General features: G+C 45.1%; 1 protein-coding gene across 2 annotated transcripts in view; it reads right to left on the reverse strand.

Moving 5' to 3' along the window:
• Nucleotides 1-439: 439 nt before the first annotated feature.
• Nucleotides 440-13,641, reverse strand: part of LOC115044962 (teashirt homolog 1) — a 36,566-nt gene continuing 23,364 nt past the window's right edge. For both annotated transcript variants that reach the window (XM_029504354.1, XM_029504353.1), the window contains exon 3: nt 440-5,294. In XM_029504354.1, the coding sequence (XP_029360214.1) occupies nt 1,759-5,294 (3,536 nt within the window). In that variant the 3' untranslated portion in view covers nt 440-1,758. The remainder of the gene's footprint in view (nt 5,295-13,641) is intronic.

Below are 13,641 nucleotides of genomic sequence, written 5' to 3' on the forward strand. Positions count from 1 at the left end.
CTAGCATGGGTTTCTCCTAGCACAATAGGCACCCTTACAGGCTTATCATCCCCGTCATATTCATCATTATAATAATCATCAGTGGTATGATGTGGCTCAGTCATCAGTTATGAGTATGACACTAGTGACTTTTATTTTTTCTCTGAACATCTAGCAAACATAAAAGCAGGCCTGTTGTAAAATAAGCACAAATGTGAAATAAGGTCATTTTGAATCTAACCTCTTTGATAAGTGTGACTTGCGAGAGAGAGAGAGAGAGAAAAGAAATCCTACTGTACCAGCTAAAGATGTGACCGCTTTACTTTTAATCTGTATATTTAGATGTTGCATTGAGTTTGGTGTACCACCATGACAAATGAACACACAACCACAAATATATGACTGTTAACAACTGCTTTGGGGTTTATTTTACAATTGAGAAAGAAATGAAACAAACTAATTGGTGCTAAAAAGTTTTTTTTTGTTGGTTTTTTTTTTTTACAATATTGTCGATAAAACATTGAAATGTATAGTCATTGTGCATCGCTTATTTATTTTCCACACCATTTCATGCATCAAATTGGATGCAAGTATAAGTAAAATCATTTCTGTAAACCAAGCCAAAGAAGCTAAATTTGTATTTTCTTTAAAAAAGGACATTTTGTAGCTCTACAGCATATATCTATATACACCATCTGTTTTTATTTATTTTTTTTTTAGCATTTTTGTATATAAAATGACAATATAAAAGTTAGAGAATGCACACACCTTAAGATACAAAGAATGTTGAGCTGTTTCAAATGGTAAGATATGTCTTATGGAGTACTGACATTTCACTGGTAATCATTTACATGTAACAGACTTTTCTCTTTACAGTTGAATAAAGCGACACAATTTAGAAAGAGAAAGTTGTAACAAACCATACAACTGGAAAATTGCTATAAGGTGATACTTCACAACAGGGAAAAGTTTTTTTGAGCAAACTTGCATACTGACGGCCATTCATTTTCACTGATTGACTCGTACCCAAAAGCAGCATTTCAGTTTTTCCAAATGTTCACATGATCTTTTTTCGAATACACTGACAGATTTATGAGCAGGCCATTCATCATCAAAAACACTGCAGTGACAGGAACCCAAAAAAAATACCAAAAAAAAAAAAAAAAGGAAAAGGGAAAAAAAAGGAGGGGGCAGGGAAATGATAAGCCTTGATCTTTTAAAATCAATCTGATTTTGACAAATGCAAGATATTTCAAAACATGTTCTCTTTACAAATTCAATAATTCAGCTGTCTAAGGTGCTACTTCAGTCTCTCAAAGTATTCTTTCATTCTTTTGGTGTATACATTTAATTTTCACCTTCTTTATATCAAGTATTATACAGTTTTCTCTTCCACTAATTGTTTCCACTCATCACTTTTACCATTGAAGCAGTAGTTGTATTTTTGCAAGAAAAGATTAAAATCTTGTGTTTAACCTTGATTCACTAAAATACATGCACAGATCAGACAAATAGCATATAAATATATTACAAAATAAGTGTAAAAAAGCTTGGCAAAAAAAACAAAAAAAAAAAAATCAACATGAAAAGACATGGTCCAGTCAGGCAGTTATCACAAAAAAAAAAACAAAAAAAAAAACAGAAAACTATAAGACTGATTTATTTTCTGGTGGCTCAGTTCGGCCCAGTGCAGTAACTGTGAACAATGTCATTTTAGTGCAATGAAATTCTAGTCAGTTCCACAGCTGTCAGTCTCTACGCTCAGCTTTGAGATCCCGCTTAAACCTTCTCCATCTTGTCTAGCTTCTCCAGTTTCTCCAGAGCAGTGACAAACACTAGATGGTCCTCTGGAGACTTGCCATGGGTCTTGCTGAGGTGCAGTTTGACTGCGTGTTTGCTAACGAATGTCCGATTGCAAAGTCTGCACTGGTACACGGAGCCTGTGTCGTCCTCTGGCGTGGTCAAAGCTGACAGGGGGCTGCCGAATGTCATTTTGTCTGTGATCACCTTTGAGGCAGCCTGCTGCTCCCGTAGGTGCTCAGCTGACAGTTTGGACAGGTCCTTCAAGCTGAAGCCCAGGTGAGATTCCAGGTGGCTGATGTAGGAAGAGGGAGTCCTGAACTGGGAGGCACAGTCACCACAGAGGAACACAGGCTGGCACGAGTCCATGTTCTTGAGAAACTTGGTGCCCCCAGTCCGTCTCAGCTGGTACTTGACATTAGCCAGCCAGTGGGATATGGTGGTCATGGAGAGGCCTGTGAATTTACAGATGTGGACCCTTTCCTGAGGCCCCAGGTCAGTCATGGCATAGCGACCCTCTGGGGTCTCCCTCAGGCTGGAGGCGAACTGTGCCTGGAGGATGAGGAGGTGCTGAGGATTCCAGTTGGACTGCCTCCCTTTCCTCTTCTGCACAGGAGACAGGTCCTCTAGGGCGTCCTCAAACGCACTGCCATCGGCGTCTGACTTCTCTGAAATGGAGGATGGAGTTGAAGATTTGGGCGTGAGTCTGCCAGTGAGGTTCTTTACCATATCAGAAATGTCCATGAGAGCGTTCTCTCTCAGGGGGGAGGAGACTGTGTCAGGAAGGGAAATGAGGGGTTTGTTTCCATTTACACTATTGTTGGTCAGGAGCACGCTGCTGCCATTGTTATTGTTATTGTTGCTGTTAGTGGAGGACTTATTTTTACTCAGGTCTATGGGCTGGTCACTGTTTTCATACAATGGATAGTGGTTGATGGGCTCAGCTGGCTTGCCCTGAGGAGTTGGGTTGAAGGCAGACTTATCCATCATGCTGTTGCTGATTTTGTAAAGCATGGACAGTGGGTCTGCAGCTGGGCTTACTGGTTTGGAGGCCTTGCCCAGGTGTGTGTTCATGATTGACTGGAGTGCACTGAGAGGGTTGATGAAAGGAATTTCTGGTGAGTGATCAGTGATGATACCAAGGCTGTTGCCATTAGTTAATGGGGACTGACAGGCCTCGGAGCCGTTCTTTGAATGGTTGTTGTGTCCGTCTACTAGGCTCTCTTTGGGCTCCTTCTTGCAGATGAGCTCCGAATCTACACTAGCGGGGCTGCTACTTCTCACACCTGATGGCTTACCTACAGAGAGGTCATTTGGGGATGCTAATTGCTCTCTTTGCTCTCTCAATGCAGGGGAAGGGGATTTTCCTAACGATGGGGGCCGACACCGCTCCAGGCTCACCATTTTCTCCTCCTTTTCTTTCTTCACAGTGGCAGCTTTGCCTGTCACTTTCTCCACAAGCTCCTCCATGGCAGTGACATTACTCCTGAGGGGGGTAGGGGAGGAAGGGCTCCGAGGCGAGTGGATGACTGAGTTGGGATCACTCACCAGGCCTCGTAGCCCACTGTTAAAGATCGGCTGCATCTGGACACTCTGGACAGTCGGGGGCAGAACAGTAGTGGAGCTTTTCATGGCACCCTGCAGCTGGTAGGCTGCATGAATGCTAGGATAGCCACCCCATGTGGGCGTGCCTGTTTGTGCCTTGCTGATGGCACTGGATACTGTGTTTTCTAGGGATTTAAGGATATCTAAGCCCTCCTTCGGCGTCTCTTCAAGATCTTCTTCTCTAAGATATTTATACGATGTGGCATCAGTCTCAGATTTTTCACCTGAGTCGTCCTTCTCCTCCTTAATTTTTTTCTCCACGGACTCGCCACAGTCAACCTTTTCATCCTCACCACCTTCCCTCTTTTCCTCTGAGCCCGAGGAGAGGGCAGGTGACACAGGCTGGGACTTAACACTACTGGGGACGGGGAGTCTGGTGGTGGTCGGTGGCAGTGGGATTGACTGAATCTTCTCTTCCACTACTGGATCAAAGACCAGCTGTTTGCCCTTTTTGGATGCAGAATTAGTGACCTTCAAAAAGTGACCTGTAACCATCATATGGGCAGTCAGCTGTTGCAGTGTATCATGAGAGCTCCCACACTCCATGCATTTGAGGATCTGCGCTTTACGAGCTTCAAACTGCCACGTGTAGCTGGCACCGTTTTGGTAGCCATAGCGGTTGTTTGGCGTGACATAGGGGTTAGGTACGGCTTTTGTATCTTTGCCAAGATCCCCAAGGGATACACTTCCACCACCGCTACCAGCATGGACCGAGTCTGGGGAGCATGGGGAGACTATAGCATCTTGGATTGCTCGCTTTTTAGCCGAAGTGGGCACCAGTTTAGTGGCCAAGGCTGGCACTGGTTCTTTGAGAGGCACTTTCTGGTAATGCTTGGTCTTGATCATGTGAACACTGAGGTCTTGCAGAGACTCAAACGAGTGGCCACAGTACATGCACTTCAGCACCTTTTGGGCATCCTCCTTCCCCTCCATCTCCATCAAGGAGCGCTTGCGTGGTTTGGACCAGCGCTTTCCCTGATCCTCCTCTTTGTCCTTGTTGTCATCGCGATAATGGCCTGTCTCATTCATGTGGACCGTCAAACCCACCAGTGTGTCGTAGGCGGCGCTGCAGTCTTTGCAGCGAAACTTGCTTGCACCAGTGAAAACAGAGCCATACAGCTTGTTGTTCTGCCGGTAGAGCTGCACTGTGCTGAAGAGGCTGGGCTCTGGTAAAAGATGGTAAGGGGTCTGCTGAAGTGTTTTGGCCAGTGCTGCCTGGTGCCAGTCATAGGCCACACCACTGCCATTGCTAGCCACACCGCTGCTGCTCCCACTGCTGCTGGTTGCACTATGGCTACCAACGGAGCTAGCTGTCGTGCCATTAGTATTGCCACTTGCACTGCCTGTGTGGTTGACAGTGGAGGTGGAGCTCCTGCCATTGTGGTGACTACTGGCCATGTTCACCCCGCTGCTCTTGTTTATGGTTGAAGTAGTGGAGGCAGAGGCAGTAGAAGCAGGCTCTGGAGTAGTGAGGGCACTGTTGACACTACCTGCTGCAGCAGGCTTTGATTTCATGATGTCCATCGTGATGCTGGACCAAGAGGCATCTGAGATGAGATTTGCATAGACGGCTTTCATCTGTGCCAGGCTATCCTGGAAAGAGAGGCCGTTGTTGGAGCGAAAGGGCAAAGCTGCTCCTTCCCTCTCCTGACCATCCGTGGAGGAGGTGCTCTTGAAGTCTGTAAGTCGGTCACTGGCATCACTGAGCGGAGACCCATATCCGGCATCGGGGTTAGTGCCATTGCTGAGTGGAGAGTCTCTGTAGCTAGGTGGCTGGCCTCCATCCACATCTTCCTCTTCCTCATTGCACAGGAACTCATTGTCCTGGCCATCTAATGAGAGGCCATCATCCTGCAGGTGCTCTTCCTCATCGTGAGGGGCTGCCTTAAGCTCATCCTCGGGCATGTACGCTGTAGCACAGAGAGAGACAGAAGATAAAAAAGGGGGAGAAAAGAAGAGAGGAAAAGAGGTCAGCTCAGTGAAATTAAAGATTTACAGCACACTAACAGGACCACTGTCAAAATAACATGGAATGAATACTCAAGTATGGAGCATGTACGCTTTTATTCTCATCCAGTGAGAGTGTGCATCTGTATGCATGCATGCATGCATGAGTTTGTGTGTATTTTACACACATGTGGCTCTGAGAGCCAATGGTGAAAAAAGCCTCCGAGGGAAAAATAAATCACTGAGCTTCTGACAGTTGTCCTTTTCCTTCCCAACTCCCTATTCCTCCACACATGCCTCATGTTCCCCAGGAAATGACTGGCTGTTTGGCCTTGTTAGCCAGCTGCATGCTTGCATGTTGATCTCCCCCATTCTTTTCCTTTCATTCTTTATTCCCAAAGCTTTATTGCTTCTCACTCATCCAGTCCATGAAGTTCAGGTCCTCACAAGTTTAGATTACATCACTGATTGAGGAGGGAAAGCAACAAAGCGCTAATCTGGAGCTATCACATCTTTTCCTAACCCACTCTGATGAGTGAAAGGTCATTTTCATTTGAGGAACTGCTAAAAAACAATGGTACTTGGATTGAACGCCACATGATTGTTGAGGGAGGGACTCTTGGCCAGACAGTTGATGCATTTGCACAATCTGCTAGTGCTCTGTGATCCAAAAAGGCATGCACAATGCTTAGCAAGAGGACAGAAGAAAGCGAACATGTGATCAAAGATCGAGGTGTGGGGAAAGGCAACTAAAGAAAGCTGAGGTGTAACAGGTTTACCAGTAAAATATACAAAAGCATGAAAGCATATGATATAGAAGGCTATGTGAGACTATGTGCATGTGTGTGTGTACTAGAGAGGACATGGCAAGCATCAGCAAGTAGGAGAGACAGGAGGTTGTTAGGGGAAGAACAAGTGAATGAAAAGAAAATGTGGGGGGAGAAAGAAAAAGTGAGCAGGAGGTGGTGGGTTTGGTGGGCGGGGAGAGGGGCTGTAAGAGAAAAGGGAGAAAGGAGAGGGAGAGAAAGAGGGTGAGGGAGACAGGAAAGACGGCCCCCTAGTTTCTTCCTTTATCTCCTTCCTGCATGGTGAGATGTGTGTCCTAGATGCCAGTATCAGTCTCTCCTGATGAAACAGATGTGCTGTCAGCTTCAAACGGCACGCTAACGTGTCATATCATAATCTAAGTGGACATAATACCTGATGTATATACACTGGCACCATTTACTGCTGCCTGAGAGGAGATGGGTGGAGGAGGTGGGGGAGGTGGGGGAGGTGAGCAGCTGCACCATTGACTATGACTGTGTTCTGATGTGAATACGCGTGCCTCGGTAAGTGCCTGTTTGTGAGCACATATTTGCTTGCGTGCCCACCTTCCCATGCAGATGTGTGTACTTTACGCACTCTGCTCTGCTCATACATGTTTGCTCTTACGGTGCGAAGCTGAACCCACCAACCATAATATTGCCTATAAGTCTGAGTTCACTGTGTGCTACTGATACACCCTTCTCCAAATGAGCAACATACTCTCCCAACGCCTGACAGGATTTCAGTGAAATGAGAGCACTACAGGAGAACCTGGCTGCGCTTCAATCCCACTGACAGACTGAGACCGAGACAGTTTCTAAAACTCCTGAAAATCCCTAACACAGCAGATTAGCATTATGTGCTGTACTCTCTACAACACATCTGCAGAGTGTCTTCTGTTACAGTGCCTTCCCCTTCACTAACCCGCTTCCAGAAAAGGAGGCTATCAATACACATCAGCCATTTAATATACAAAGCGTCCCACTGAACGGCTACCCATTCTTCACAAGCCCACATGAACAGTGCAAACATACAGTAGGAATTACCTATGTGAGTCACTCATGTTGGTCGCAGCCAAAAAATAGCTAAACCCCAATAGTTGGCAGTGCTTAATAGACATTCTCACACATACACACACACACAGCAGGAATGAGAAGCAGCAGATCAGAAATATCCCTGGGTGAGTGACAAAACACAGACTGCAGCAAGGAGGGGCTTCCAACGATGAGCAGGTCGCCAGGGAACCCTTTGACGATCCCTGTCAATCAATGCCTGTCCTGCCATGTTGTCATGGAAACAACAAAGAAGGAGATATCAAAAGCATACAGACAAAAGACTGGCAGAGACAGACATCTGTAAAAATCACAGGCAGCAAGTGGACGGTTTCGCAAGCCATAAATGTACAATATTAGTCATGAAATGTAGCTAACATTGTGGCTAACATTTAATGCAATAAATGAGCTCTCCATCTGTTTTGAGATATTTCATATTTTCTGACAGGACGCTAAAATCTGAAGCACGAGCAAGGAAAAATATTAAGAGCTGCGCATAAACACTATCTGTTTAATCACTGCAACTTGAAGATGTGTGATTCTGACTGGCGACCAGATTAAGCTCCTTCTCCCGCCCTGGATGCACATATGCGGAGCAACACCAGCAGCAAGGGGAAGGCTCGGGAAGGGGTAGGGCTGGCGTGCCGTCCCTGGCGGTTTGGTTCGCCGAGTGGGTGATGGCTGTGAGCAGGGCCATCTGCACGGGCGCCAAAGCGCCTGTCACTTTTGCTCGGGGACGTGCCGCCATCAAGGAGACAGGCGGCAATGGCCAGGATAGCACTGCAGACTCACTGTCAGAAGCAGCAGCAATCAAGCCCACACCAGCCACGCCAGATCACCAACCGCACACACAGCAAGGACACAAGTAGTAGCATCCCAATGTATCACTGATCTCCCTATAACAACACACGTAGTTACTACACAATTAATAAAATAGAAGGAACAGACACTCTCCTAATAAAAGTACTAAAAAGGGTTTGTAGTTGCGCCTTTGGATGTTATCAAAAGCCCTTTTAAAAATTCATAATGTAAATTAAATTGACATACACACCTATGGTGATAAAAGGCAGGTGCCAGTCAAGCTTTGCACGTCCCATGCGACAAAATCTATCGGTCTCTGTGTGTGTGTGTTTTCTATCTCATTCATTATTATTCTTCTTTAAATGAGTTCCTGGAGGATTAGGGTTATTGTTAGAGTCAATGAAGCACCCTTGACTCTGATTTGTTCCTAATATATAAAGATGGAAGAACACAATGCGTCATTAGGAGTTTGCATTTGCACTGATGATGCGATCAGGTGTGCACATTTTAACACTGGTTCTCAGAGACCCCGTCAGAGTGGAGTGTGTGCAGTCCTGTTGTGTAGAACAGACGGGCAGTTTGATTTGATATTTTTCAGATGAAAGGACTGCGGCGAACGCCCTGTATCCTGCGTTAGCACAACACTGGGCCTCGCAAAAGGACAACGCGATTGACCTAAGTACAGATCATCCCTAAAACATTCTCCCTCCCATGCAGCTTGATACTTGGTATGACTTGATTTTTTTTTTTTAAGTGACCAATTGAAGCACAACCAGTGGACACGTCAGCATTTTGGCAAGGAGTGAATTAGAAACATATCAGTCCTTTTCAAAACTTTGCTATCTTTCTCTGCCCTACCCATTTTTTTGCCTTCTCCTTTTTCTTTGCTGAGAGTCTGCTGGTTGTTAAATCAATAAAACTCTCTGTCAGGCTCACGGAGCCTCACCATTTGGCCGCTGTCAAAGCCAAACAAACCAGATAAGAAAGGCAGAAAGGCGATGAAATGAGAGAGAGAGGAAAAAGAAGGGGATGAAACCAGTCAGCCTCCCCTTACCAGCACCTCCACCACCAGCCCCATTTCTTCAGCACCCCTCCTTCTATTTATTTACACACATTTCTTTATTTATTTGATGTGAGTTTGGGAAGGGGGCAATCACGGCAGTCATTTGCGGCACTAATGTCCAATCACAGGCCCCTTCACTCATGTGATTTAGGCAGTGCAGGAGTGGGTTCGCAGCAGAGAATAGTGGGGGGGTATGGGTGCAGGATGTGGGGGGGCAGAGGCCGTTTAGGCCGGCCCCTAATAGGAAACTGGCAGTCTTATTCCTTCCCCAGATTCTGTTTGTCACCCTGCTCTCCATTACGTGCCTCTCAACCCTGATGGCTTTGGACAGGAGCTGATCAAAAAGCCATCGCTTGACCTACACGCTGTGGCAGAACGAGACTCGCGCCCTGCACAGGCTGAGGGGGAGAGAGGGAGATGAGATAGAAGAAGAGGGGGGTGAGGAGGAGGAGGTGTATGTCAGTGAATGTGTAGCGAGGAGAAAGACTGCGGTGTTGAGGAAGGAGGATGGAGGAGGAGAGATGAGGAGGGAGGAGGGGGTGATAGCTCTCGGACCGGGACAAGAGGGCTGTAAATAAAATGACATTATTATTTCCTCTGTCCCGTCATGTAGAAAAGCCAATTATGGTAATGCTGCTGCCGGCGTGTCAGAGGGAATGCTGGGATGTGCTTCCCGTGAAGCGGCTAACATGAGAGCAATGCCCTGATCAGGAACACAGGCCTCAGTTTGACAAGAGACTGTACAGATAGGGAGAGGAAGAGGGAGGGGAGCAGAAACAAGACGGAGACAGAGATATGAGGTTAACAACAAAGCTGTATATAGATCTTTTTTCTCAACAGATAAATTTTAGGCTATCTGAAAGAGGAAAGATTTTTCAGAAACTCAACTGATTACAACTGACAAAACAAGGCCCTACATAATAATATAATAAAAAAGTTTCGGTAGATAGTTGATATGATACTTTTAAATTTCATTCTCACTGCTACGGTTGTGTATGTAAAACTTTTAAGTTGTGGAAATACTTTTTCAGGTGTTTTGAAAAATCAATAAATGTCCCTAAGGGGGTGCGTCACACTGAATCTAATGAAGCCCAGCTTCATGATATGAAAATGATTGAGAGGCCCTAACCTGAAAGAAGCTATCAACCTGAGAAGTTCAGGAGTTCATGAATTATACTCTGTCACACCTCAAAATTTGACGAGATGAATTATGCAAAGACGGTGGTGAAAGAGCCGGATATTGAGGGTGAAGGCGATCATTTACTTTAGAAGCTAATTCGTTCTCATCTCATCTCAGGCTTCTCCCGGTATTCCGTTCTTAAAATTCCTCCTGCGCTTGATAGGGGGGCTCTCCTTAAAATAATTTCTCAGCTACCTTTCTCCTTTGACTCCCCTCCACCCCTACCCCTCCCTCACTCTCTCTTTCTCTCCCACCCTCCTGCTCCTCCTCCTCTTCAGCCTTGCTCACATGCCCACATGGGCCCCTCCCAAGCGGAATAATGGGAGCATATGGCCTAAGCAGCACCTACAGGGCCTTAAATAACTGCTGCAGCATTCCAGCTCGCTGTACCAATTTATCTCTCAACTGCCCCCCACCCCCTTCACCCCATTTCAAAACACTTCTAGCCTGAGTTGAGCTCAGGAGACAGCAGCGGATGGGACATGTTGTTCTTCAGACACATAGCTACATAATGGGCTAACACACAAAGTGGTGGTGAATGTGAATAAGTGCAGTGCAAACAGGATTAGTGTTGAAATTTTGTATTATTGGCAGATAGTCAGTGAATCAACCACCATTGGCTCTGGTTACTCCGTGCAAACACTTGAAGTCATGCTGAATTATAGTAGGTCAGTAGCATTATGTAAAGTCACACTGCTGATCTTCTAGAGAGCATTTTACTAGTGTATTTTGCTTTGCTAGCAGCAGGGCTCGAGAATAGCCACGTCATATCAGCTGTCCGTCCCTCACATTTCTGGTCCATATTTTGACAACTCCCTGCCAGGGAAAGATGGAAGACATTCTTTTTGACCTTTGAGTAACACTCCTCTCACCAAACTGGTTCAATGTTTATTTGACTTAATGCTGTTTGGCAACATCTTAAAGACTACATTGATCAGCTATTCACTCACACCACAAGTCACTACCATCAGCTAAATAACAAAATGTGTGTACTATAGATTGATGTGGGAGATTTACCTGACTAGATAGCTGTTTTGTAAAGCAAAGTGGGGTCAGAGGTTGGACAGGTAGCCGGTGCCAAGCAGGTACAGGTCATGCTCTCCTGTAAATATATCAATATGACCCACCGACATCCTTCTGCCTGACCTTCTAGAGTCTGATACGTGGATTGATGGGATGTGTATCTGTATCTGTACATATGATTGCATATGGCCAGGTATAAGATCTGAGAGCTGTGTAGCCAGGCTTGAATGTGTGTTTGTGTGTGTGTGTGTGTTGTGAGCATGTGCGTGTATAAGTGAGTGCTGTTTTATTTATAGAGCGAAGCGCTTTTTATACCTAACTCAGAGATCAGTTCAGAGAAGAAGCTTGTGGGCCACAGCCAAGATCACTCTCCATTACTGTGCATGCACAAAATCTAAACACACACACACACACACACTTTGTTAGTGTGAGCTATGGCTGTAAGCAGTATGGTATGCTTTTTACACTAGCTCGCAGTAACAACACAGGGAGGCATTTACAGTATATCCAGCCATGTTTCAGTTGATAAAGGGGTGGAAGATGCAGGGGATAGGAAGAGGTTGGGGTAGGGAGCGTTGGGGGGGGGGGGGGCCCACACTGACTGACTGAGTGTTCTTCACGGAGTACAGCAGGCTTTAACATGCTGGGGGATCAATACAGTGAACCAGCGCCAATCGATTGCAATTCATCTGGCTTATTTTTTTTTTTTTTTTTTTAATTTCATTCTCACCCACTCACACTGCACACTGAGCTTCTGTGGTTGTCCTGCAAGGCAATACATAAATAAACATGTGCATACACATGAACACCATTACACACACACACACCTGAGTGACTGGAATGATTCCACCCTCTATGCAAACGTGGGTTCAATAAACCCGTATGGAATTTATTTATTTTTATTGAGCATATCCTGGTCTTCTCTGCATAACAAGGCCTGTATAATTAAACCATAAATTTCAGTGCGCTCCTTTAATTACCACAGACAATGTCAGGAGGCAGTAGAGTAAACAAATGGCTTTGAAGTGAGCAAGAAAAAAAAGGGCTTCAACACTGCAATGGAGAAGCTGTTCATTTGGTGGGGATGTTGTTGCACTTGAAAAGGATGAAATGTTCAAAAGAGTGTACGTGCATGGGGAGTACAGTATGTATTTTTTTTTTTTTTTTTCCTCTCTCCTACTGCCTTTTCCTGCGAATGCTTTTTAGGGATGCAGCTTTGCTGTAGAGTGAGGAGAGGAATAATCAGTCTAAGTGTATCACTGCCAGCGTGCAGGTGTGCAAATATGTATATTTGGATGAGTAAGGCATGCTTGCGACTACTAATAAAGTGTGTTGGAGTGCGTGTGTTCTGCTTGCTTGTCTCTTAAAGCGTTTGTTTTTCAGAGCGCACACACACACACACACACACACACACACAGTGTAGAAGGTGTTTGTCCATAATTTAATAGAGTTCTTGTGCCTGTTGACCATGATTGGAGACATCCACAAAACTGTGTCTTACACTTACATTATATATATGTATGAGCTTGGGTGTGTATACAGTGTGTGTGTGCGCGTGTCTGTGTGTGTGTGTGTGTGTGTGTGTGTGTGTGTGTGTGTGTGTGTGTAAGCTTTAGGTCAATGTCAATACACAGACCTGCTTCCCAGCAGTTTAGCTAATTACACAAGAGCCCTGAAGGCCACTTAGAACAGGTTAGCTAATTAACAAACAGGCTGATTGCAGATTAATTGAGAGGTGTTCCTAATCTTCATCCCCTAAATGCAGTGACAAATGCTAACGGGTGCTAATTAGGCCGGTATGAAGAGCTGAGAGTGGAGGTTGTATTTACAGTTACCATAGCGCCTATTGACATGTCGCCTATACTCAGATTTTACAGATCTGCCAACAGGTTAGGTAAATAAAACTTCAGTACTGGGATGCAAAGATGTAAGGGAGTCTCCTTAGCATTCTTTTTAGCGTGGTTTGAGAATATTGCATTACATTTATATATGTGTGTGTGTGTGTGTGTGTGTGCGTGTGTGCCTATATATATATATATATATATATATATATATATATATATATAGTTTTGTTGTTTTACAAATAAACAAAGACTCCTAATAATTAACTTCTTGTAATTCTAGTTATTTCAACAATCATATGGCAGCACAGCAGCATAGTGTTAGTGCTGTCGCCCCACTATAAGAAGGTCGCAGGTTCGGTTCCCGGCCTGGGGCCTTTCTGTGTGGAGTTTATATGTTCACCCTGTGCCTGTGTGGGTTTCCTCCGGGTACTCCTGTTCCCTCCCACCGTCCAAAGACATCATGTTTGGGTTAATTGGTGACTCTAAATTGTCTGAGTGAGAGTGTGAGTGGTTGTTGGTCTCTGTCTGTCTCTGTGTGTT

Source organism: Echeneis naucrates, chromosome 6 (genome assembly GCF_900963305.1).
Source record: "Echeneis naucrates chromosome 6, fEcheNa1.1, whole genome shotgun sequence".
NCBI classification, from domain to species: domain Eukaryota; kingdom Metazoa; phylum Chordata; class Actinopteri; order Carangiformes; family Echeneidae; genus Echeneis; species Echeneis naucrates.